General features: G+C 44.0%; 1 protein-coding gene across 6 annotated transcripts in view; it reads right to left on the reverse strand.

Moving 5' to 3' along the window:
* Positions 1–524: 524 nt before the first annotated feature.
* RASGRF2 (Ras protein specific guanine nucleotide releasing factor 2) overlaps positions 525–27187 on the reverse strand; it is a 132053-nt gene continuing 105390 nt past the window's right edge. For 3 of the 6 annotated variants that reach the window (XM_038123817.1, XM_038123814.1, XM_038123813.1), the window contains exons 19-27: positions 21478–21590; positions 15065–15125; positions 14485–14588; positions 11895–11979; positions 10697–10894; positions 7700–7779; positions 6593–6710; positions 5585–5653; positions 525–4920 (exon numbers count right to left, since the gene is read on the reverse strand). In XM_038123817.1, the coding sequence (XP_037979745.1) occupies positions 4828–4920; positions 5585–5653; positions 6593–6710; positions 7700–7779; positions 10697–10894; positions 11895–11979; positions 14485–14588; positions 15065–15125; positions 21478–21590 (921 nt within the window). In that variant the 3' untranslated portion in view covers positions 525–4827. The remainder of the gene's footprint in view (positions 4921–5584; positions 5654–6592; positions 6711–7699; positions 7780–10696; positions 10895–11894; positions 11980–14484; positions 14589–15064; positions 15126–21477; positions 21591–27187) is intronic. The other 3 variants (XM_038123819.1, XM_038123818.1, XM_038123815.1) reach the window with 1 other exon arrangement.

Genomic DNA, 27187 nt, shown 5'->3' on the forward strand with positions numbered 1-27187 from the left:
GAAATTACTGGGTCCAAGCTGTAACCAGTGATTAAAGCATGTAACACCAGCTGGAGACCTGGTTTTGGACTCCCAGCCTCTGTCAAGTATTTTCTTCAATTTGCAAATCATTTTATCTCCACGTGACTTGTTTTCCTATCACAAGGGGAGGGGCAGGACCTACTCACAAACCACTGTGTTTCCTGCCTTTTCCCGTGTATGAAATGTGCCTTTACCGTGGATTTAAATCCAGGGCAGGACACCAGCCCAGAGAAAGCAAGGGACGTGTGGAGACAAGGCCAAACCCAATGTCAGTTATTACCCGTGAAGCCCAGGGCAGCTGCAAGGCATTGTGAGTGAAAAAGAAGAGTGAAACGCAGTAATTCAAACCATTCTTTCCCATTAAAGACACAACATTTTCACCTATTTTTTTTCCCTCCCCTTTAATGACTTGTTTTTCTAAGAGACTCAGTAATTCAGAAGGAGTGGATTGGATTCTTCACGAGGAGGGGGGAAATAATAAATTCCAGTGAGGACTCTCGAAACTCGGGAAAGAAAAGGATGTTTATTAGCACACAGGCACAACAGCTTGCCTGGTATGCCTTACTAACAATACAAAGCAGTAACCTCGGGTCAGAAGAGAAGTTGCAATACATGCAAAAACATCTGGGTTGTGCACTGAGCAACACATTCCATACAGGTACATCTGTCAAGTAAACACACATCTACTGCCCTAGGTAACAGAACTTCAGAGACTACCTCAGGTGCAACAGAACAACCATCACTGAGCAGCATTTTGGACATGAAGCATCCTAGACAGAGACATTTGACCTTTGGAGGCAAAAACTGTAACAGGCAAATAGCTGAGAGCCAGATCCCCAAAGACTTATGAAAAGCTCTCGGTGAAGCCTAAGGTATTGTCAGAATGAGGTCTGAAGGGTTTTGCCCTTGGTGAGTGAAGTTACGGGTGGGTAAAAATGTCACAATGGGTGAGAGTTTTAAATCATCAGGGTTTAGTGTTGCTGCTAAGAGTGAAAGGATGAGAGACTGAATGTCGACACAAACAAAACAATGCCTTTGTAAAACCCTTAAAATAAATAATACACATGAAGGAAAACCTGGGATAATTAACATGTTCTGAAATCAAAATCAACACGGTTTAAGTTAATAAATAATTAAAATAATTAAGTTCCTTCTTATCCTACAGAACAACAATCAGTATTAAAAACTAGGAAAGCAGAAAGAGGACGGGGACCTCCTCCCGACTGGGACATCGGGGCGATCAGTGCCACGTGTCCGCGTGTCACAGGACGAGCCAGAGGAAAGGGACAGAACGAACACACACTGCCACTGTGAAACTCCACAGGTTTTCACCTACGCCATCAGCACTCGGGGGCTCGGTCACTAACAACAGCCGCTGGGTCGGGGGGCAGAGGGCTGGGGCTGAAGGCTGGGGGTGAAGGCAACTCTAACCCTGTGTCAGCGTGTGACGAGCGCTCTCCGTCGCTGGAGGGGACGTGTCTGTGCTGCTGCCCAGGTGGCCGCGGTCCCGCCCGGGCTGCTACTGATGCGCTGCGCGGTCCGGCGGAGCCCACCGGGTGAAAAAAAAAAAAAAAAAAAAAAAAAAAAAAAAAAAAAAGCTTTATCCCCATGGCCGCCCGGCCCCGCCGGGCTGGGAGCAGCCCCCGCCCGCTGCGGGCAGGCTGGGGGCTCAGAAGGCAAGTGGAGAGGCGCTTCGGCCCTTCTGTGTGCGGGGCATCCTCGCCCGCGGGGCTGCCGCCGCTCCCTCCGCCGCTCTGGGATGCTCCCGCGGCCAAAGAGCTGCGAGCTTAGGAGCTAAAAGATGCTAAAAGACAGCGAGAGCACAGAGTCCTCAGCGGGAGCCGAGCTCCCGGGAACGGCCGAGGCGAGCAGGGGGTGTGTGGTGGGCGAGATGCGCCGCTCCGTGCTGCGCTGGCACCGGGACAGCGCCGGGCTCAGCCGGGCGCACCGGGACGGGCAAAGGCTCGCACAAAGCGGGGCGCTGCTGCTGCCTGCTGACCATTGCCGCAGCCCAAACACGCAGCAGGGCTCCAGCACAGGCACTCGGGCCACTCAGAGGCGCAGCACTCAGCCCACAGCCCAGCTGCCGGCGGCTGCAGAACAGCTGTTCCCAGCTGTGCTGACGGCGCTGCAGCCGCGGCAGGGGCTGTGGGTGACGAGGCGCATCCTCGCTTTCCCCTGCGCTTTAACAAAAGCATTGTATCCCCAAGCAAAAACATCGACGTGAAGCCATCGGCAAGTCAAACGTTGCTGTGACCATAATAATTTTTAAACAATTTTGCTGCTGCTGCTACGAACACGGATCAAGCATCCCACTCTCCCGATTCTGACCGCTGGGGCAAGAGGCAACCTTTGGCATATGAGCAGGACGTGCCTTCCCAGAGGGGCTGAGCTAGCGCATTCGCAGAGGTTCGCAGCTCAGCCCCTCGGGCAGAGCCCAGGTGTGCCCCCCGTGCCCTCCCCCGGCCACACGAGCACAGCACAGCCCTGCGAGCCAGCGCTGAAACGCACTGAGCAGCACACACGCGAGAAAGCACACAGCCAGGAGCACGACGAGGATCTGTACCCTGTAACCCTAAGAACATCGAGATTTGGTAAAACCGGGTACAGGCAGATAAAGCAGCACTTCACAGCGTACAACAGAGATGCCCATTCACACTGACAGCTGTTACACGTTTGCTTTGTCAACAAAGAAACAACAAAAACAACGTAAGAAGTCACTTTTTTTGGACCACGTTTTTCCCTGTTGCTCCATGACTTCAAAGTGTTTCATGAAACTACTGAATGGTAACTGCTTTTGCACAGGAAACACCCAGTCAGTTGGTTTTGTGGTCCAAACAAACCATGCTCGTTTTTTGTTTTGTTTTGTTGTTTTTTTTTTTTTTCTCCTCATATCATGCATTGGGATGCAATCAGCTTCTTGTCAATCATTAGTCAAAAGAAACAAACACTTTTTTTTTTTTTAACAACAGAAAGCTTCTGTAAGTAACATTTCTACAGCAATCATCAGCCAGAACTATTTAAAGTGTTCCTAGCATGTCCTTCTCTCCTGCTGTCTGCTTTTTCTAATGGAGGAATTTTCCAGTCTCTGCGGCACCTCCCCATGCAGTTATTTACAAGGAGAGGGTCCTTGTGGAGAAGGACCTTAATGAAATTTACAGTTGCTAAGGTACATTTGTAGATGCTGGCGCTCACACTCAGACAGAACAATTGGAACTCGTCCGTGCAGCTCTGGGCTGGGCCAGCAATGTAATTAAAGTGCAAATAAAGACAAAAACCACAAGCCAGGCAGGTCCGTTTTTCATCGCCAGCGTTAAGAAGCATCACGACTGTGTCAGATCAAATAGGCCTAAGTCACAATCTGTTTGAAACATCTGTCTCCCTGAGAGGATTGAAGGGAGGTATACGGTGATATAGCCCTATTTCTTCAACTGGCTGAGTATCATTGGAAAAGTAAGGACACTTTTCCAGCCAATTTTTGTTTTCAACAGTGCTAACACCTGTGTTTTATACTATGATGCCCTTTACAGCATTTGAGCTCACTTCCCATGCAGCTACAACAGGCCACTCTTGATGAGGAAAATACAACAAGTACAACAACTACTGTAGGAATGACATCTGTCCACCTGGTACGTCACAAAAGCAGAGGATCTGACTACAACGACGAACAGCACATTTGCTCAAACAGAAGCAAGTGATAGTTACCAGCTGAGACAAAAATACATACTTTGTGTTTGCTGGCCTTCACTGACACGTTCAGGTTTACAGCTAAGTCAATGCCAAATGGCTGAACAAGAACAAAAAAAAAACAAACAAACAAAAAAAAAAATCAAAAAACCCAAAAAAGACATTTTTCAAACCACCGATTCCACGTAAAACGAAACTGTCACTGCAGCTCCAAGTGTTCACTGCTGATCACCACCTGCTGCCAGACAGACATGTATTTCTCTCCACAGTGTGTCCAGATTGTGCTCTGTAGCCTGACTTGTCAGAGAAGCTGCAGGAGGTGCAGGAAAATAAAGTGCCTCTCCCAGAGCTGTGTGCAACACGACTCCCCATCCCCTGCACCACCCCTCTGGGTCCCCTCACCCTCCCAGCTGGCAGCTATTTACAACTATTCCACCAGCCCATTTGCTCCCCATGCTGCAAATACTCTCACTGATGAGAAACATATTTACAAATACTTTTTATAGATACAATCAGTCACCTTAGAAAAGGCTGACGAGACATTTAAAGAAGAAAATGTTTTGCAACAAGTAGCATTACATGTACAGCAGGTGTTTAGAACAACTGCAGGTCTGAAGTAACTAGATGCTGTCCTAATATCACTCCAAGGTAGCAGATGAGTGCTAAGATCCTGCTTTTTCAATGAAATCCACACAGTGAGAACACCACAGCCATTACTGCCTCAGTGAACACACAGTTAGCCATCAACCCAGCCACCTCACTTTGCTTACTTATCCTAACACACCTGAGTCTATTTCCACCATTTAAATCTGTACCCTTGATCTGCCACGTGAGGTGGCTGCAGTGAGTGCCTGTTCACAGGAAAGTCTCCTGTTTTCCAGGAAATCATGGTCCCTAGTGCCAAACATGGTCTTTGCAAAGCAGAAATCGCTTAAGCCGGGTAGGAAGGGTCTTTGCCTTTCACCTCCAACACTGGTCTGTGTTGCCTGAGAGGGAAAGGCTGTGTATCTCTCATGGGAAAAGAGAGCTGGCACTCTTCTCAGAGTTTCTCTGGCTGTGTTTAGGCGGCGGCAGGCGTGGTTCCACTGTCCCAGAGCTGTGTGCAGGGCTGCGCAGGGCTCAGGCGGGGAGCCGCGGCTCAATCTTCAGGGACAGCTCGTACAGGGTGTCCTCGTCGATGATGAGGGTCTTGTCCAGCAGGTAGTGAGTGACCTGGGGTGGGGAAAACACAGATGGACAGGCTGCATGTGACTGCCTCAGAAACCTCCCAGCTTTCCTTCCCTCTCAGCACATTTTGGGTCCTGAGATCGCCTTGTGCTGTTTTCTTGAGAAGCCCAGCAGCTGCTTGCAATGCTGCTGGCAGGAAGATGCACCTGCAGCCCTCTGAGAATTAATTAGGATTAATTCCTCTTAGGAATGGGCCAATCCTTTGCCAGGTTACCTCAGCCCAAACTGCTCTTCTGGAGTCTGGGATGAGCCTTCTCTGAAGGCACTGACCAGCTTAGGTCACAGCTGCATCACTCCTGAGAAGAGCAAAGGGACCAAGAATTGCAGGATGCTCCAGCAGGTGCTTGGAGCATTGCCTGACCCTCATCCCAGGATCTCAGGACAGGGAGAACACACCTCCCTCTGGACCCTTCACATCCTCCAAGGCTGCAATCCCCTGCCAGAGGAGCAAAAAACTTCTTCAGAAGGCATCAAACAAAGAGGTCCTGCGGGGTGAGGGTCTCACCACCCCAAGGACCCGTCCGTGTGTCTGTCTGTCCTCTCCTCCATGCACGGGAGCAGAAGACACCAACTTCAGCTCTCAGAGGCAGCTGTGCCTCTCGAGTCCTCGCTGCCACAGCCTGATGTCAGGGGCAGGCAGGAGCCTCACCTTCTGCTGGTGCTCGATGCGGTAGGAGGTCTGCTGGAACTGGCGGATTTCCCTGATGATATGCGAGATCTTTCAAAAGAGCACATGGACGTAAGTTCACCCACAGTTCTGCTTCAGCCAAGCCACACAAAGCAAGAATTCTGCACCAAATTATTCCACTCAACTCACGCGTATATATATAAAAATATATAAGTTCAACTTACATATTTAAAATACATAACTTCATTATAGGAAGCTTATATATTTATTTACTTGTAGAACTGGTAGGGATCACCGTCTGTCACAATTACAGCCACAACACCTCATTCCTGACAAGACTTCACTGTGTCTCTGCTGGCCTCTGTTAACTCCTCCTCTGTCGGGAGGAGGGAAGGGAAGGGTAGGGATCATCTCCCAACAGCTCCCCAGGACTTCACTTTCCCAAATCAAACATTTATTCCTCAGCCAGCCCCGAGTGAACCAACACTCCGCCCATAATGAAACCTCCCCGTTCTTTGCCTCGAGTGACTGCTGCAGAGTGCAGCCCTAAGACGGGCATTAAGCTGAGATTAGAGGAGAAATTTCCATGGCTCCCTCCGAGGAGCTGTTACAAAACAGCATTACATGGCAGTGGGAGAGACATCAACTTTAAAGTGCTTTTCAGATAGACCAGAGCACTCTTTGAAAAGAACACTGTGATTACTGCTTCCTGGTGAATCACTGCATTCCTGTAATTCTGCTTATTTAAAAAAGCTTTTTCTTGCTCCTCCACCAGGCTCCAGGCAGCTGCTTTTGCTGTCCTTTCTGAGAAAGTGAACCGGAGACAAATTCAGCCCGTGAAAACACCCAGCCTGCCAGAAGGTGGGGATAGAAGACTGGATTGAATTATTGTTCTCCCAGCGCTGCCTCTAGTGCACAGCCCCGAAGAAGCTTCTCCACAGGTAAAATCAGAGGAGTTTCAATGAAATCAATAATTAACTCACGCAATTAAACACCCGCTGGCGAAGCACGTATGAAACCGAAAATTACCATTCTCATTTTGGAGAAATTGACAAGGCCTTCCTCAGTGAAGTTGGGTGTTCCTTCCTCAATAAATGCCAGGTCAGTCAGGTACATCCCAAGGTAGGGAACAGCAGGTGGGTTGCAGCTGTAAACCAACAAATCAGCTTATATGCCTGCAGCTACATTTGCAAATGCATTTTTCCCTAACTTGCACAAACTCTTTATTCCTTTGCCCAGTTCTAATCCATGGGTTGCATTCCTTTCCGGGACAAACAGCTCCTCTGGCTCTGCTTGAGCTGTGCTTGCTCTGCCTGTGATAAACTGAATGCATTCTGCCCAATATCTAATATTAGTGGCATTTTTAAAATTAGACCGTTAATTATGCTGGTTGTTCAGTTCTCAGCTCCTCACTTGAGCTAGTTGTGCCACTCAATTCTGAAAAGCCTGCTTCCAATTGCAAAGCTCACAAAAATCCAGGCGTTTGTACGGCTGAATTCAGCTCTGCATAAACTGTAGAACACTTGACATGGAATATTCTGGATACCAAAATTACAGAATGTCAAAAAGCGATCCGGCAAATCAATTAAAGAAAACAGTATTCAAGGACTGCTGCACAAAAGCAGCAGGCTGTTTTGCAGCAGGCTGGGAGGCCACAGGAGAAGAAATATCCCTGTGCCTTTGTCCTGCCCCTATGTTCCTCTCATAGTTTTTCATCAAAAACACAATTTATTGTCATACAGATGGGTCTGCGACCTCACACAGGCTTAGTCCCAAACCCTAAAATTCTTAACTAGAGCAATCCTGTTTTTCATAAAAAGCTCAATTTATAAATCTGGCTTTACACTTATTGAAAAAGTTTATCAGAGCGAGTGAAACCCCAACAGGGAGTGTTCACACAGAAAAAATAGTTCAATTTGTTTCAGTAATTCTCTGGAGCTACTATGCTTACCCATCATGGGTATTAAATCACAGCATATGCAGCAAAACAATACTGCCAAATAGAACCAACCTAGAATTTAAAACATTATTAGGCAAAAAAAAAAAAATATTAAAGCTTAATCACAGTCAATTAATCTTTAACATGAACTATCCACTGCTTATAACAAACACAGTTGTATACTGTGGGGTGCTTACTTTTTGAGCATTTCTCTCAGGTTTTTAAATCTTCCCTCAGATGACACAGTCTTCTGAAGCTTGTCCATGAGTGCTTTTGTCTGGGAAGAAAATGCATTTCAAATGTCATTGCTGGTGCATGTAAATGACTGGAATTAGATTCTAACAAAGGTGTAATTCACTTATCATCCCCACCCCATTTTCTAGAGTAGTACAGCAGGCATTACTGAATTAGGAACTTTACTGCAGCTCCTCCTGTCTTTCTGCAAACGGAGATCAGGCAGCGCTATGAGTGATATAAAGAACCTGCATTTATGCTGATATTACCCTGCAAGTGGAGGAAAACCCACAGATTTACTGCCCTGATGGTCTGGAATTCAGTTTGCTGTGCACACAAGAACACAACAGATCCAAAATGTGGCTGAGGATCCTCAGCTGCATCGACTGAAGTTGGTGACAGCAAAGGATGGTCACTGCCTTGGAGCACTGAGATGATTTTTGCCTCCAAGCTACAGAGAAAAGCTGGGTATGTAAATGAGAATATATTCGTGGCTTACACGAATCACTGTCAGTGATTTGTGTAATCACTGGCATCGCCAGACCCGGGTTCCTTCTAAAGTGAAATAAATTTGATTTTCAGCCTGTTTATGCTGCTGACTTGAGACTTGAGTGTAGAGAATGATGGGAAATTCATCCCATTTGAAGCTGAATTTCCAATTAAGAGAGAGCTGTAGGCAGGCAGAGTCACTTTCTTCTACGTAGCAGGCTGATAAAAAACCCAGATTGCATTCCCAATAGGTACCAGAGGACTGTGCCACAGCACCAGTCTGCTGTGGGTTTGGTTTCTTCTTTTTTAATTGAAAAGTTTAAAAATCAAACTAATTCTATATCTGTAAAACTTTTTGGAGGTAAGCTCACTTACAGCAGTTTGTACAGAAAGAATTTTTAACAGATTTTTAGATAGAAGAACGTACCACCAGCTGTGAAGCAGCTGAGAAAAACCTGACTGGAAAAGGTGCTACAGTCCGAATTTATTTTAATTGTATTTCTCTGCACCATTTAGAACACAGAACATAAAAGAATGGATTATTTTCATCCTGACAGGCCTTTTTTTACTGTGTGTGTCTTGTTTTTGAGGCTGGCAGTTTTTTGCAGACATTCTCAGCAGCCAGTAAGGGTTGAAGGGAGGTGTTCACTGCACCTAAACTTGAGCTCCTAAATGAGAAAGAAGACTTTTTATCAACAGTCTCTTTCTGGGTAGAAAAACCCAGGAATCTGAGAGGTTCTGACCTTCCTAAAGGCTTTCTGCACAGACAGTTCCTATTTTAGGCACATGGCCAGACTTTAACCATAGCTTGTAACCACCCAGATGTGTCTACCAGAAAACACCTAAATTTAGTTTTCTTCAACATTTCAGCCATTCAGACCAATTGGCACCTGCCAATTACCTTGAAAACATTTTGTTTCCACAGATTAAAAAAACTATATACAAAATATACAAAATTCCTGGACAGAAAATGCCAGTCCCACTATTATCAACACCTTAATGAGGGGATGGGACTACTGTTGGGCTAAAAATGATTTATTACTCAGATAAACATCAGCCTCAGCCTCAAAGGTTGTGAGATTTTAGAGGACTAGGAAGACAGCCATAGCTCAAGCTAGTCACAAGTTTCTTCATTACAAGGCAATATAGAACATTCTAATCCAATGGAAAGTTGTGACAAAGTTTATTTTGCTTTTTCCAGCCTATCACCTCTACTTAATTCTGTGGCACTGCAGATGTTTTTATCCAATGGGATAAAATTATATTACCATAATATATAATTATATATTTGTGTGTAATTATAATAATTACATACACAATAATAAATATATGATACATGTATTATATGCATTATATATTATTATATATTATATTTATAATTATATAATATATTATATATTATATAATTATATATAATACATAATATATATAATATATAATATATATTATGTATTATATATGTAACATATAATATATAATATATAATATATAATATATAATATATAATTGTAAATATAATATTATATTATAAATATAATATATAATAATATGTAAATATACAATAGTATATAATATATATTATATAATTATATATTATATAATTATTTATATACAATTATATAATTATTTAGTGTTTTCTATATATAAAATAATAGAATTATATATAAAATTACATGTACACACATATGCTTCTATTATAACATCTAAACTCTTAGCCTACTCTACACAACTACATTACTACACTATAAAACCCTTCACCATTTTACCCAACACAGTTTCTCACTTATTTAAGGCATATTCTTACTTACAACAATAGAAACACAAGTTTATAATTTTTCTGCTTAATGTCTGCGTTTTTATTAACTTTTATTTTTACATCAATCCCAGCTTCTTCCAAGGCTGCAAAGCAAACCCTTCAGTATCTGTGGAAGTTTCTATTTTTCCATTTCCTACATCCCAGGTGGTGGAAAAGCAGAAATATTCACAGGAGGGGCTCTGTCTCAGGGCAGGGCAGGCAATGGAATCAGAACTGCCCACTGTCATATTTATATTCTCTGAAAAATCCCTTTGCCCAGGATTTTTCTCCTGGGAAGCTGAGAAGCCTCAGAGAAAAAGGAAAACAATAATTATCTGATTTGCTTCTCCCGTGTTTTGCGCCTTTGGAATGTGTTTGGAGATTGTTTACCCACAGGTGGTTGTTTCATGTGGATTGTTTTGACTTAATGGCCAATCACAGTCCGGTTGTGTCCGGACTCTGGAAGAAGTCACAAGTTTTCATTATTATCTGTTTAGCCTTCTGTCTGTATCCTTTCTGTATTCTTTAGTAGAGTTAATATAGCATTCTTTCATATAATACCGTATCATAAAATACTAAATCAGCCTTCTGAGCACATGGAGTCAGATTCATCATTCCTTCCAACGACAGGGGTCCCAGCACATACAAGAGCCCACCGTGGCCGTGTCCCTCTCACCTGTTTGGACACCTTTGCCCAGGTTTTCTTGAGCCTGTAGATGGCACTTCTGTTGAGGGCTGAGGTGATCTCCAGCACGCCGTTGTAGTTGTGCAGGCAGCGGCAGATGTCGGCCACCGCCACCCACTTCTCGATGGCGCTGGCCCGCGAGGGCACGTCGGCGTAGCTCATGATCTGAGAGGCCACCAGGTTGCTCATCTGGCCACAGAGAGAGGCAGGGGCTCAGGGAGCTGGAGGACAATCCCTTCTAGCATGTCAGGAATTAACGGGCGAGGCAGGGAAACCGCCAGGTAAGCATGACAGAAATGATGGCTCTCGGAACACAAACGGCTGAGGGAGCTGGGGGTGCTCAGCCTGGAGAAAAGGAGACTCAGGGGTGACCTTATCACTCTCTACAGCTCCTGAAAGGTGCCTGTACTCAGCTGGGCTGGGCTCTGTCTCCAGGCACTGACAGAACCAGAGCACACAGCCTCGAGCTGCACCAAGGGAAATACAGGCTGGAGAGCAGGAAAAGTTTTTTACACAAAGTATGATAAAGTTCTGGAATGTTCTGCCCGGAGAGGTGGTGGAGTCACCATCCCTGGGGGTGTTTGACAAAGCCTGGATGTGGCACTGGGTGCCAGTGTGCAGTTGAGGTGTTGGGGCTGGCTTGGACTCGATGGTCTTGAAGGTCTCTTCCAACCCAGAGATTCTGTGAATTCTGTGATTCACAAACCCAGGGAAAGACATTGGAAACAGAGCTTGGGGCATGTGGAGGGGATGGGGACAAGAAAGAAGGGTTCGAGATGCAATGGGAAGGTCTCCAGCACTAAACCTGATCGGGAAGTCTCCCAGTAAAATTCAAGGAAAATGATAAAGGAGAAAGACATGTGTAGGGAAACAAAAGGCATTAAAGAGGATTGGTGTTATATTTCTCTGGAGAAACTGAAGTTTCTTCAGTAGGCTGAAAGGCACTGTGCTACAGTTTAAAATGTTCTACTCTCTTAAATTGCCACTGAAATGCTGAGTACCAATTATTGAAAATGAGAATCTTCATCTGCTTTGATTTAAATTGTTAATTACAAAGAGGCTGCAGCATTCGGTCACTAATAGATAACACAGCACATCCTATTGCAACACAACCCAGTATTTCTGTTCCAGAGGTCAGAAACAGTTCATGGGGTTCCTAGAAAGCAAGTCTGTATTTGAGAGTACTTACATCATTAAAATGTTGACTAGTTTTCATAATATAGGGCGTTCTCTCATTTTTATCCACTTTCATCCAGCCCTGCCCAAGGAACTCTCTAGACATTGATGGGAGGAAAAAAAGCAAACAAAATCTTCATAAATGCAGTACAGAGACTGTCTGTAACCACAGCCTAAGAAGATTTCAAGGATCCCTCAATGTGCTGGAAGCTAATAACACAGCTTTACACTAATTCCAGCATCTCACTATACCATTTTTAAGGCTGACTGAAATGGTAAATACTGTGCAGAAGATTTCTTTTTCTCTTAATCCCCTCTCCCCTGTCACCTCATCCCAATTTCCAGCACTGTGGCCCTACTTACAGCACGTTATCCTGGTATGTGTGCAAACCCTTTTGCCAGGGGCTGAGTTGGCAGGGTGGTGGCCACCCCAGCCTGGTGGCCGGTGGCCCCACAAGGGAAATTTTGTGCCAGGACTGTCCTCCCCTCTCTCCCCCAGACAGTGGGTGCAGACTGGAAGAGATAACCCAGGCTGAAAGGCCCAAAGGGATCATCTCCAGCACCAAAAGGGCTCAGGCCCCAGCTAAGAACCAACATCTCAGTCTGGAAAGCAGATGTGAGGAGAGATAAAAGAAATATTCCTGACTGACAAACTGTAAAAGACACATGGATTACCACAGAGGCAGAAGCCTCCTACACCCTGAAAGTGTTTGAGACTTCTGCCTGGAGTTTGGACACACATTCCACGGATGCTTCCCTGGGGACTGAGGGAAAGGATCTCAATGGGTGCCCCACCAACAGCTGGATGGTAAGATCCATTGGATCCTAAGTTGTATTATTTCTTCACCAGCTGAAACATCAACAGGTACCTTTAAAACCTCATGCTGTGTATATCTAATAGTAGTTTCCTTTTTGTCCTTATTCCTGTGTAGTATTAGATTGTTTCAAGTCCTGTGTTTCTTAGTTTTGTGTCTATGTCTCTGGTTTAGCTGGGTGTGTATTCTATCACCATCTGTCAGAGCTGGGGCAGTTCTCTGCTGTTCATGGGGCAATGTTGTTTATCTCTCCCACAACCAATCCTCCCTCCAGGAGATCCCTGCTGTTCATGGGCCATCAATTATTAATTATCTTCTGTTCATGGGCCATTCATTATTAATTATCTTCTGTTCCTGGCCAGGGAGGGTCCCTGCATGGCTGATAAAATTCCATCATCCCATGGGGAGATGCTCTGCCCAGGGCAGGAGCCAAGCATTCCTACCTGGATACAATCTGAGATTTTGGGATACCACAGCAGCCTCTGCCCATTGCATTCCCAGAGGAGCAGCTTTCTCCTCACTGCATTCCCAGAGGAGCAGCTTTCTGCTCCCCTGCATTCCCAGAGGAATGCCAGGCCCATCTCCAGCAGCCCTGGAGCTGCAGAGGAAAACTCCAGCCTTGTGCAGGATCTCTGCTCCAGCAGAAGCACAGCTGGCCCTGCAGGAGGGCTGAGCCACCATGGAATGGCACTGCTGCCACCACCCTGACCCACAGGGGGCCAGCTCCTGCTCTGACTCTGGCAGTGGTTTGGGTTGTTTCGTACTATTGCATTTGTATTTTTAATTTTCCTAGTGAAGAACTGTTGTTCCTGCTCCCATATCTTTGCCTGAGAGCCTCATAGTTTCAAAATCATAATAATTTGGAGGTGGGGGGGTTTACATTTTCCATTTAAAGGGAGGATCCCACCTTCCTCAGCAGACACATGGCTTTTCACACCAAGACAGTCTATTAAATAAATAAATCATTCTCCAATAGACCGAATCAGCCATTATTAAAGAACCTGTGAACCAGGGTGGCTTCTGGGCTGCTGGCCACCTCAATAAAGCTGCTGCCTGCTGCCAGAGGCCTGGGCAAAGGGCAGGGTGTAAGAGCCTGAGAGATGTAAGACTTTAGGTGGTTCTTTTAAAATGTAGTTTATTTTTTGTAAGACGTTATAGCAGTCTAGGGTTGTGGGCGACAGAACTTGTGCTTACAGCTGTCAGCTCTAGTTGCAGGCAGGTTTGGAGATTCTTTGGTTTTGGTTACAATGCATTAGATACTTTTCTTTATGGAGTATCTTAATACAGAGGAACTAATCTATACTTTAACTTTTATCTATAGCCTATCATAACTGCTATAATTACCATATTCATGTTACTCTTCTCCAATCATTAAAAGTTAGTACATTACAGTTTAAGCTAGAAATTGTGTTTCAATTTTCTTGCAGTGGAAAATTTTGAGACCTTTTTTCTACTTGCAACATCTGCTGACTTGTTTACCTGTGCTATCTTTTTTGCTTAATAAAAACATCTTCTTGTTTGAGGTGGGTTTATCCTTTGCTCTAAGTCATAAAAAACCCCTTCTAACTAACACACTCTTTGCCTCCTTGGTTATCCAGTAAGACTAGCTCAGCGATTCTTTTCTTCTGTATCAAAACTTGCTTCCATCTCTATTCCTTTTTCAGAATCTACATTCAAAAACCTTTCTGCTAAGCACACGTATCTGTGAGACTTTCTTGCCAAACTTCCCGCCTTCCCAACAGCAGGGAGTGATCCCAACCCGCCCCGCCCCACGCGCAGCACGCTCACTCGTAGGGGATGCTGCGGAACACGACGTGGTCCAGCAGGGTGATCTGCTCCGCCAGCTCCATGGCCGACAGCGTCTCGAAGCACTCAGGCTTGGGGCAGTCTGGCTGCAAAGCAAGCACAGCTCTGAGGGGTCTCTCCGTGGGCCACAGGGCAGGAGGAGCAGCCTGGGAGCCCTCCATGGGGCTGTAATTAACCTCAGGATCAGGAGAAATGAGGGTTAATAACAATCGCAGGCAGCACAAACACCCGGCTGGAAATTCATAGAGCAGGCACACACCAGCTCAGGAGTATGAATGTGGGTTAATTAAACTCTGCATGTTCTGCACTTGTAATTTCAGATATATTAATATCTTCCCCTTTTTTTAAATCTTGAGATTTTATCCAAATACTAAAGTTTCGATGTGTTCATTTTTGATAGGGGCTCCAAAATCTTACAATCTCTAAACTGGAATAGACATTCCTGGTATAAAAACCAGTGTATCTATCCAGAAATACTTTACAAGTTGCAGTTGTGTTACATTTTATTGACTCAAACACACAACATTTCTCTAGGCGTATTTAACTCTCAAGATGAACTTACCATCTGAATGATATCCTCTATTTTCAAATGGTTATCATCTTGATCATCCTGAGAAAGAGTCCTGAAAAGTAAAGTGGCAGTGCATCCTATATAAATATAATTGTCCATGGTTATGATAAAACCTTATCACAGATCATAAAATTATTTATTTAAAATAAATCCTAAGTCTGCAACTGAGGAGGTAAAGAAAAAAAAATCTGTAGCCTAAAAAGTCATGCCTTGCTTTAAGTAAAGATGTGTAAACTGTTGCAACATCAGAGACATGCAAGATAAAATATTTCCATGGAGGTTTAAGATCCCTCAGCTAATGAAACCTGGAAATTGTCCTGTTCAGTGTCCCACACTGAGCTCAGTGTGTGGAAATGGACAGCAAACTGCAGCTTTTCCTTGTAGCAAGGACACGATCTCCTTTCAGGAATAAAAGTGTTAATGAATGTTTCCAATTCTGCTACAGAAAACCTGTGATTATTGTGGTTATTTCAGAGTAATGGGTCAAAAATTACCTACACAAAAGTAGGCATTGACCAAACACCTACCCTGATGTAGCATATTGGCACAGAATTACAGGATCTTACCCCTTCATGTGGGAATTACAGACACAAAGAAACCTTGACAACATTAGATTTATCTCCTATAGGAGTGAGAAGATATAGGGAGAAGGAACATGGGTCCGAATGCAAAAGGCTGTCAGAAAGGACGCTTTTTCTTTTTCCTTTTTTTTTTTTTTTTTTTTTTTTTTTTTTTCCAGAAGGGCTGGAAACACCTTGTGCCTGCAGGGCAAGGCGTGTTTACCTCTCCAGGAGAACCCTAAGCTTCTTGCCCGGATAATAAGGAGTGCAGCCTCAGTCCCTGTAAATAGCCTGCCAATCTGCCCCGCAGAGCAGCTTATTTTGTGCTGCTCCTCATGCCTGGGGGCCTGCAGGAAGGTGTTGTTCTTCCTGTGACAACAGCCTCTGGCAATGAAAACCACTCAGGCTCCGTGCCTCTGCCCCAGGAATTCTCATCAATCTTGTAAAATCTGAGTTACTTAAATAGCTTCATGTTATGTTATGTTCATGTTGGATCAGGTTCCCGCCTTTGATACAGGAATTGTTGTATTTGCCTAACATGAAATAAAGTGTGAAACACGGGATTCTGAAAAGACTGAAAACAGTTAACTTTAATCTTTGCCTCCTGGTACTCTCCACCACGACATCTCATGTTTTATGTAGACTTTCAATCTGTCATTCCAAACAGATGCCTTTTTTCCTAGCGCAGTGGTCTCATGAAAAAAACCCAAAACCAACTCTCCCTTTATCCATAAATATTCTACAGTGAAAACTGCAGAGGACAACAGATCTGAGGGCTGGATAATGGTAATTTTTTGACAGCATCAACAGCAGCTTCCACTTCAGTCTGTGCTGTTGTCAGCCTTGGGACCCCCAGTTTCAGCAGAGGTCTGGGGACACTCACTGGGCTGCCCAGCCCTGCTTGGACAGCTCCCAGTGCACTCCCTGCAGAGCTCCTGGGAGCTGGGAAGAAGCAGATCCTTGTGGAAAGAGTCTCAGGAGTCAGCAAAGGCTCAGAGGGGCTCTCCTGAGCAGTGTCACCCTTAGGGAGGACTGAACAGGGTGACTCGTCCAGTACCTTCTGAAATGGAGGAAGAAAATATAAAATAAACACTTTTCTAATTCTTAGAATCACCAGTTAAGATTCTCTCTCTCACCATCCTTCATGCCTGACCAGGCCAAATATTAAAATAAATTTCTACTTGAAAGTATGAAGCATGTGTCTCATCCTTTCTTTTTGGTACTTAAAGCATATTAAAAATATTTTAAAGCTAGGCAAGTTAGAGAGCCTGAAATGTGTTGTTTGGTGAGATAATACAAGGCAGAAAAATTGTTCATCCATCACATTTTGGCATCTGCATATCCCTCGATTTCATTTATGTTTAGTCTGAAGAAGAAGAAGGAGGAGGAGCTGTTTCTGGAAGCAACATGTTTTTCTCCAGATAGGGTTATCTATCAAAGTTATTCACTGCTGTTCAGTCTGAACTCACACCTTCCTGCTTCATTATCAATTAAATTTTATCTAGATTTCTGGGGTTAGCAAATCAGGCTGATAAAATCTCAAGCAAAATGTACATTGGGAGGTTTGCCTAGCTTTCAGAACAGATACTGAATTTAAAAAAGCATTTTTACCCTGAAGAGAAACCCTGTCAGTGCACACAACAGAAATCCCATCAAGCAAGAAATACCAGCTGCTTTGTTTGATGACTCAAGGCATGAAGCAGCTCAGCATCTCCCATCAACATTTTCCTTGTCATTCATATCCCAAACAGAGCCCTTCCCAGAGCTGACCCACACAAACCAACCTTTCCTGCTCCTCTGATCTCTGCTAACAAGGGGATGGATTTCCCAGGGATGTGCATGCATGCAAAGGCTGGGGCAGTTTGTAAAAAGACATATTTGTACCCAATATGCTTCAGGGAGACATAGAAAATACCAGTGTTAAGCCTCAGACAGCATGAACGCTTTTTCACGAATGTTTGAAATGGAATTTTTTTACAAGAAATGGTTGTCCTAAGCCCATTCTGCATTTGTCAGCCTTTCAGACTCAAGAGCAGACTACAAAAACTGAGATGTGGGGAAGCCAGGGCCTGCAGTGACAGCTGACAGGCAACCCAGAACTCTGATAGAATACATGTTTCAGACAAAATTCCTGCAGCAAGCACCTCTGCAGGACAACAAAATTTTACAGCACTCACTTGGCAAGTGGGTGACTATTTTTATGAAGGACACATCCACTGGATTACTCATTCTTCCCATTTTCAACCCATTCCAGAAAAAAAAAACCTTTTGAATGAAAGTTTCACTGAATTTTCTAGTTACACCAGATCTGTGCTTGCTCAAGAAAAGCATGCTGTCAGAAAGCTTCAGACAAATTGGTTTCTAAATATTTGTAACAACAGTAAAAAAAAAGCCCTTCAGTTCCAGGTACCTTGTATTTCCCCTCTAAGTAGAATTAGTTGACAGGTCTCAATTGAGAAGGATGACATCTCTCCAAGGAGCAGGGCACAGGCTGAGCAGCTTTGCTCCAAGCCAGACCCTGAACAGGAGCCAGGAGAGAAAAACAAACCCTGGGACCACCTCTGCACATTCTGCAAGGGGACAGACCCTGGATGCCTTCGGGATATCCGGGGGCATTCACAACAAGTCCCTGCCTGGGTTCTGTCATTGTCCATGCAGAAAGAGCCAGGAAGCTTAAATTCAGAGAATTTTGGTGGAGATCACTGTGGCATTCACATTTTCTGAAAAATCCCTTCGCCCATGATTTTCCCCCAGGAAGCTGAGAAGCCTCAGAGAAAAAGGAAAACAATTCTTATCCCATTTGCTTCTCCTCCGTTTTGCTCATGTGGAATGTGTTTGGTGATTGTTTCATTGGGTTTCTGTGAGTTGTTTTGACTCAGTGGCCAATCAGGGCCAAGCTGTGTCGGGACTCTGGAGAGAGTCACAAGTTTTCATCATTATCTTTTTATCTGCTGTAAGTGTCCTTTCTGTATTCTTTAGTACAGTTTAGTATATAAAAGTATATAAAAGTATTCTTTAATATAATATAGTGTCATAAAATAATAAATTAGCCTTCTGAGAACATGGAGTCAGATTCATCCTTCCCTCCTTGTGGATTCCATCCTTGTGTATTTCTGAGGGGAGCACAAACACAATAGAGGATCTCCTCTGTGACAGGGAGAGACTGTGGCAGGAGTGCTGCAGTCCCTGCCTGATCTTTGTTTTGTGGTTTTGTGCTTCAGGTAACCACAGGGTCCCACCACAGGGCTCTCTGGTAATGCCAACCCTTCACCATGGCCCTTAGAGCCTGTGGAAGGCTGAAGGAACTCAGGATTTTTTTTTTTCCACTGCAGCCCCTCTCTCCATGCTCAGAACAGTGACTGTAACTTGACGTGGCAGAGGATCCCCAGAGTGCTGCAGAAGAGGGAGGGATGCTGTGGGAGGGACCCTGCAGGACGTGGAGCCCCTCCAGGGTGGCTCAGGGGAGCCCTGGCCTGAGGCTGAGCAGTTTTGGGTCAGCAGGAGCTGGTTCCTGCAGCAAACAGAGATCTCTGCAGGCAACAAACAGCCATAGCTCTCCAGTCTAGGGCAGAGGAGGTTCAGCCCTGGCCTGACCTACTGAACCAGGGTGCCACAGGGCACAGAACAAGCCCCACACCATCACAGCCTCCTCCTGCACCACAGCAGCACCTCTGCTTTCAGTGGAAATGCAGGAAAAGCTGTGCTCCTCTGCCAAGCCTGTCTGCCCTCTGGGCTCGTGCAGTTGTGCTGCCAGAGAGGCCAATGCCACCTCTCCTGACTCTGCTGGTTTCTGACCCTTCACAAAATCAGCTCCAGAATTGTACAAGGGTGTTTGCAACCTGCCAGGAAAGCTAACCCCCCTGACAGAAGCTATTCCCCCGTTTCATGTCCTGATTATTGCAAAACTGAGTTGCCAAAGAGCAGCTGGCTCTGCCTCTGAGTCCACCACCAGGCTGGGGAGCAGAGGAAATCCCTGGATGCCCCAGGCCTGAGTGCTCAGTCTCCACAGGTCCCTGCTCCCACCAGCAATAAAGCTTATTTTTAAAGCTTCTAAATATTTCCATTTGAAGAATGTGTAATAAAAACAAAGGACTGTGGAGGAGTAAAGGAATGTGCACTCCTGTGTCAGTATCACAGATGAAGTTACACACAAACAGCTGCTGATTGTTCCTGATACCCTATAAGGATTATTATATCCTTACATCCTGTAAGATTATTCTTTGTATCCTATAACTGATTACACAATTAGCTATATAGCCTTGCTGAGAGCCTGTGTTTCCAGCAACTGTTACGGGGCTTTGTTAAACTCTGAAAATCACTCTTAATTGCCAGACATTTCCCAGAGGTGATCTGAACACTTCCCCCTTCCAGTGAAAGGGTGAGAAATTGTATTGAAATTTAATTCACATGGAAGCAGGATTGAAATAGTTCACATAAAGGTGTCCAGCATCCATGTATATTTAGCTGCACTGCCAGTATTGAAAAGCAATAAAGGATTTTTTAGCCAAGGCTAAAAGAAAAAATTCTTTTCCCATTTTTTTGCTTCTCAAAAAAAACCCCAAAAAAACAAACAAACAAAAAAAAAAACCACCAAAAAACCCCACCAAAAAACAAAAACAAAAACCAAAACAACAACAACAAAAAAAACAAAACAAAAAAAAAAAAAAACAAAAAAAAAAAACAAAAAAAAAAAACCAACCAAACTAGAGAATAGTCAAAATTCAGCCTGAATTTTTGAAAAATTTGTAAAAATGGAAATATCTGATGAACTGCATTCACTGGTGTATCAGACAGTGTTCTCAGGTACTCAGTAATCAGTTCTAGGAGGGGAGAGAGGACAAACAATAACAACCATTTCCTAGAGCAGCAGTAAAAGGATGCAAATGGAGACAATTCATTGTTTACACATAAACACAAAGGTCCATTTTTTGATGCAACCTCTAGTGGAAACTGGCTCATTTGAAACTGGCTACAGGAAATTGTTGTATGGTAAAGGCCTGTAAATCCATTACTCTGCCAGGAGCAGCCAACCCAGGCTGGTTGTAAAATATTTCCTTAAGAAACTGAAAGTTTTAGGGTCATTTAACCTGCTGTGAGAAGAACCTTTGCTGTCACACATGTTATAAAATCCCACATCATCCTCATCCTCCTTGCTCCTTTGACTTGCTGTCTCTTCCAAAGAAACATAAAACAATGTTTTCACTTGGAACAGCAGCACACACAGTGTTATTAAAAGGAGGATTATTTTTGTTTGTGTAAGAAGGAAGGTGCTTTTAATAAGAACTTATCTGTGGTTTTTTTATCTTTTGTTTGATATTTGTCCTCACAAGTGATTTTTTCAGCCCTTTTGTGGGAAACCTGCCAAATGGTCTTAGAAAACTCAGGCAAACTCCATTTATTGCCCAATTCTTGGTTTACCTGCAGAATACTTACATAAATGTTTATAAAGCACACCATAGATTTATCTGTGTTTTTCATGATGTTTTATTTTAACCACTCCTTAGTCTGCAGATGTCTCAACTCATTTATTTATTTATTTCTTGCTTAGTCTTTAAATGTTTACTGCTCCTTGGGATTGCAGGACAATGGACTGGAAACCAGTGGCTATAAAATATTCACACTTTGCAGACAGAGCTGTTTTCACTCCTACTTGAGGGCTGAACTCATGGCTGCCAGCTGTTCTGCAGCAAAGCTTTCCAATACAGGTATTTTTATGAATGAAACTTAAAACAGGCTCTGCTTTATGGCTCATGAAACTCTTAGCAATCCCTCAAAATTAAACACTCTGGAGGGAAACCCCTCTCTGCTACAGTTAACATGTGAAATAATCAGAAATGCATTTACCTCAGTATGTTTGCAGTAGCTTTCCTTTCTTGTGGCAGAAGGTCAGGGTCTCTCAAAACTTCCTCCAGCAAATTTAAAACATTCATTTTCAGCTCGTTGTTCAGCTCAAAATCCTGAAAAGAAAAAAAAAAAAGTTTTACTACCTTTAGTCTTAACAGCATTGATCAAGCAGCTTAAAGAATATAATTTAATGGGTTTGCCTTTTCCTTTGCAATTAGGTTTGAATTATTTCTGGTTGTTTTGGTTTTTTTTTTAACTATTATGTGTGAAAATATTTAGAGGAAGCTGTGGTACAAAAGTAAGCTGGCCACAAAAGTAGGATCTCCCAAAGGCTGGGATTTTTCTCCTTATTGACCTTTGCCTTCTGTGTGGAGACAGGTTCATCAAAGAACCTCCCTTTTCTTGAATTATCTTGAATTATCTTGAATTATCACCTGCATCTGGCCAAGACCCACAGCATCCTCTCTGTGTTGAACTGCAGTTCTGGCACCACTGCCCAGCAGGCCAGGACCCTTCCTCTCACTGCTGCCCTGAGGTTCTCTGTTCATCTGCCTCCCCTCTGGGGCTCCCTGTATCATTCCCACCCTGTTGGAAAGTCTGCTTTTTGTGGAGTACCCCAACCACTAAGTTCACTAAATAATCTGGCCCTGCACTGAAAAGCTTCAGCATTTTAATTAACCTCTGGGGCTGACTGATACCTGACACAGAGATTCAGGGACACAACCCCTTATCTGCTCCCTGAATTTGGAGAAATCAGACAGTATTATACAACCTGCAGACACAGAATGAACAAGCTTTGAGGTGGGAAGTTACATGCAACTCTTGGGGTAGACTCCAAAAACCCTTGTACTGAGCTGTTTTATAGCATTTTGATAGGAAAACAAGGATAGGAAATAGCATAAATAGGAAAAAAAGCCCCAAGCCTTCAGCTGCCTGGTGCATCACAGATCCTCCCTGATACCACAGCTGCCTGCAAGCAGGACCACGTGTGTGCAGAGCTCCCTCTCGTTTCCATGGCTACAGCAGGCACGAAGTTACCGAAAACGGGCAAGATTTGGCACCTTGGCACAAAAGCGTGGTGTTTCACTCCCCAAAAAATCCCCCACATCCTCCTGTGGCGAGGGGCTCTGGAGATGTGTGCCTCTGGGAGCAGCAGAGCCAGCTCAGGTGAGCAGGAGCACCAGAGGACTCCCACAGCCACCAGGACAGGTGTGGTGCCCTGTGAAGGCTGAGCTGGAGCAGAGGCTGGGCAGAGTCACAGAACAAAGCAGGGATTTATTCAAGGATCTCCTCCATGGATCCACCTTGGGCAGCACAAGAGCCCAGCCAGGGCTGCACCCAAGATGAAACAAAATGGTCCCAAAATGAACCCAAGATGGACCAAAATGGTCCCAAAATGAACCCAAAATGAACCCAAGATGAACCAAAATGAACCAAAATGGTCCCAAAATGCACCCAAGATGACCCAAAATGGTCCCAAAATGAACCCAAGATGAACCAAAACGGTCCCAAAATGCACCCAAGGTGAACCAAAATGGTCCCAAAATGAACCCAAGATGAACCAAAACGGTCCCAAAATGCACCCAAGATGACCCAAAATGGTCCCAAAATGAACCCAAGATGAACCAAAATGAACCAAAATGGTCCCAAAATGCACCCAAGATGAACCAAAATGGTCCCAAAATGAACCCAAGATGAACCAAAACGGTCCCAAAATGCACCCAAGATGACCCAAAATGGTCCCAAAATGAACCCAAGATGACCCAAAATGGTCCCAAAATGAACCCAGGATGACCCAAAATGGTCCCAAAATGAACCAAAATGGTCCCAAAATGCACCCAAGAGGAACTAAAATGGTCCCAAAATGAACCCAGGATGAACCCAAAATGGTCCCAAAATGCACGGGCGCTGCCGGGGTCTCTCCCTTGGCTCAGCTCTGCTCCATTTGCACCTTGCAGTTCATTGTCCCGTTCCAGCTTTAGCCCAGGCACTCCCACCCTGCTTGTTTTCCTCTCTCCAGCCCACGCTGTTTGTGCTCCTGGGCTGAGGTTTGGATCAGTTGCTCCCCAGCTGGAGCAGGAGTTGTTTTGTCTCCCTGCTCTGTGCAGAGAGCTCAGCATCCCCTGATGTGAGGCTCAGACCCGCACACTAAAGCAGCACAGGATCTGGAAACTATCAAAGCTGAAACCTGAGGTAGAGCCTCATTTGGAAATGGGAGGGAACAGTTCAGAGCAGGAGGGGAATCAGTGCTCATCACAGGACGTGCCACAGCCACGCTCACAGCATTTCTGAGAAAGGTTATTGCTCCAATGTCAGTGCTCAGAAACCACCTGCCCTGGGCACTTCCCTCCTGTTACAGCACCTCCTCCTCACTCCTCCTCACCTAATTAATACTTTGGAAGCGATTAATATCTGTGTCTTATTTTTTTTTTTCTGGAGATGTTTAGCCATATTTGAGGGTGTTGGAGAACAGGAAGCTGGGGTATCAAACATTCAGCTCAAAGCCAAGAGAAAATGATTTCTGGGCACCGCACTCTGTTTGTTTTCCAAAGCACACTTTGTATAGCCACGCTCTGAAATGCCCCCCTTAGGAGCTGTCGCAGCCTGTTTGCAAGGAAAGACAAGAGAGCCTTTTCATATATTTGGGGTATGGAAATGGGACTAATTAGAGAAAACACGAGGAATGTAACTGAACTACATGACAGTACTGTGCACTCCGGCAGTTGCAAAAAGAAAATAATTTGAAATATAAAAGTATCAAAACTTAGTGAAAGGAGAAGCCTTGAGTCTGCACGAGCCTGAGCAACCAGTGTGATTAATGAGTTTTTCCTGTACCTCAGTGGCAGACACTGTATGAAAGAGGATGGTATCTCTGCAACCTGTGCTTCAAAAACATCCCAAATGGGCAGAAGAGGTGTCCAGGAGGTGACAAATCCCCCATCCTCATTCAGCACTGCTGGGTCAAATCCTTGGGCAGATCACATCATCGTGGCCAGGATTTTATCTCCAAGCACACCTTTCAAACCACAACTGGTTGATTCTTCTCATTACAAGATACTTTCTCTCAGGATGACTTGTTTTTCTGAAAACAGACCTCTGACCAAAAAAGTCTAGAATTTAAACAGCTCTTTCATTTGCAAATAGGATGGGAGAGCCTCACATACAATTATCAGATTCAGCCAAACCAAAGCATTCCCAGTTTTTGCATGGTTACATGTTAATTCTTATAATAACGAGAATTAATAATTTGGTCATTATAAATACAACTTGCTTTACTGAGTAATCTCCATAAGAGAGTTGTGCTGGAATTGCTGGGGAAACTGAAATTTATGGTTTTCGTTTTTAAAGTAAGGTAATCTGTTTCTCACAGTGTGATGAGATAAAAAAAAAAAACTATGAAAAAAGGTGGGAATCAGAAGAAAAATGGAGAATTAATCTCTTTTTCTAGTGAAGGCCATTATCTAAGTGGTACTGAGATTCCAGTGTGATGAGCCCAATATATTAAAAATGTAACAGGGAAAATATTGCATTTAAACATGTACATGCACTTAACTGTGGAGAAAGGCTGAAAGGTTTGTATAAGAATGATACAAACACCAAAATACTTAGCAACCAATTTTAAGTATAATTTAAAAATAACTAAATAACTCTAAATACGTGCAGATTATCTCTAGCTGTATTATGGGTGTAACACATGAATATTTATCTGTTTATACTACAGGACACTTAGATCCACAGGTAGCTATTTATGGCCTTAGATATTTGTGTATCACAGCTCTCTACATAATTTTACACTACTTTTGTGACTTCCAATTTACATTTTGCATTTAAAAATTTACATTACATATCAGAGAAGGAATACAGTTGGTCAGACAGGAATCCTTCCATTTCCCAGCAGGCACATTTCAATCTGAGAGTGGTTCAGTTCTTCAGGAGAGGGTCACATACCTCTAATATATTTTAGAGTCCACAGTAGCCTAAAGATTTGTGGGTATTATTCAGATTTGAAATCACTGGCTAGAAGAAAAGAGAGTGCAGCACAGGCAGCAGAAAGCAAAGGGGGAAAAAAAAAACCACTTCACCATGCTAAGATGCATTTTAAAACTAAAAACAGTAGATTTACTGTCGGTGGTTTATACACAGATTATATTTTCAAGGTTTGACGTGAGCTCAGTGAAACCCCAGAAGCTTTCCCTTTCCCTTTCTTTAAATTTTCTTCAGTGAGAGGAAACATTCTGCATCTAAACAATGTGGGGAACACTGAATAATCCAGACAGGTAAAATCGAGCTAAAACAGAAACATTATTTCTGTTTGAGTAGGCCAGTGAGAAGAACTACAAAAGAACAGGAGGGAGGGAAGAAAGAGGCAGGAGGGGAGAGAGATCCACTGGAAGATTTTTTGCAAGGAATTTGGAATATTTGTAAGTAGATGGGGATTGCCTTACAATTTTCCTGTATCTGTCCTCATGCCAAAAAAAAAAAGAAAGCAGGTAATTATTCCAATGGCAGCAGATGAGTGAGTCTTCATCTTGTGCACAGCAGACCAAACACCATCAGAGCTCAGTGAAGTTACTCCACTGCTGCAGTCCTCTTCTACAGTATTTCATTCTGAAGCACAAAACCACACTTCACCTACCACACACAGTTGTGTTGAGCAAAATCGGTGTAAACTCACATGAAGCAGAACGCTGGCACAAGTGGAAGGCAGAGATAAATGGAATCACAACTGGCTTTCAGGAAAACTCATCCCTGAGCTTGAAGTAAGTCTGGCTTACTTCAAGAAACAAGCTGTTTCAAGGCAGCTTGGGGTCAATTTGCAATGTAATCAAAACTCAGTGTATCTTCCTAAGGGTGTCTGAAGTGTAGTTTGTTAATATTTCTACAATTAACTTGGTATAAACTCACCAAATATTCATTACTTTATGCCATTTAATATGAGCTAAGTGGGGCTCATATAATGGAATTTCTATTTTTTTATTCAAAGGAAATGGAAAGAAATGGAATTGGCCAATTCACGTGAGCTAACGCAATTTTTAACTGAAAGAATCTTTTCTTGGACAGCCCTCTGTCCCCAGGAGATGTCCCCAGTCCACAGGTGCTGCCAGTAACTCCCAGCGGCAATGCTCCTGCTGGAAGCCCACCAGAGCTCTGTGGGGATGGCCAAGAGCATGAGCTGCAGTGGGGCTGGGCAGGCATCAGGCACAGATCATGAACTATATTCCCAAATATGAGCCGTGCTCCTCTCCCCAGGCTGTGTGGTCACTCTGTAACTGTTCTAGATTATAAGTGTGTATTCTATCTCCACCTGTCAGAGCTGGAGCAGTTATCTGCTGTTTATGGGGCCGTTTTCTTTATCTCTCCCACAATCAATCCTCCCTCCAGGAGATCTCTGCTGTTTATGGGCCATTAGTTATTAATTATCTTCTGTTCATGGGACATTAATTATTAATTATCTTCTATTCCTGGCCACTGAAGGTCCCTGCATGGCTGATAAAATTCCATCATCCCATGGGAGATGCTCTGCCCAGGGCAGGAGCCAAGCATTCCTACCTGGATACAATCTGAGCTTTGGGACACCACAGCAGCCTCTGCCCACTGCATTCCCAGAGGAGCAGCTTTCTCCTGCCCTGCATTCCCAGAGGAGCAGCTCTCTCCTGCCCTGCATTCCCAGAGGAGCAGCTTTCTGCTGCCCTGCATTCCCAGAGGAGCA

The sequence above is a fragment of the Motacilla alba genome, chromosome Z (assembly GCF_015832195.1).
Source record: "Motacilla alba alba isolate MOTALB_02 chromosome Z, Motacilla_alba_V1.0_pri, whole genome shotgun sequence".
In the NCBI taxonomy this organism is placed as follows: domain Eukaryota; kingdom Metazoa; phylum Chordata; class Aves; order Passeriformes; family Motacillidae; genus Motacilla; species Motacilla alba.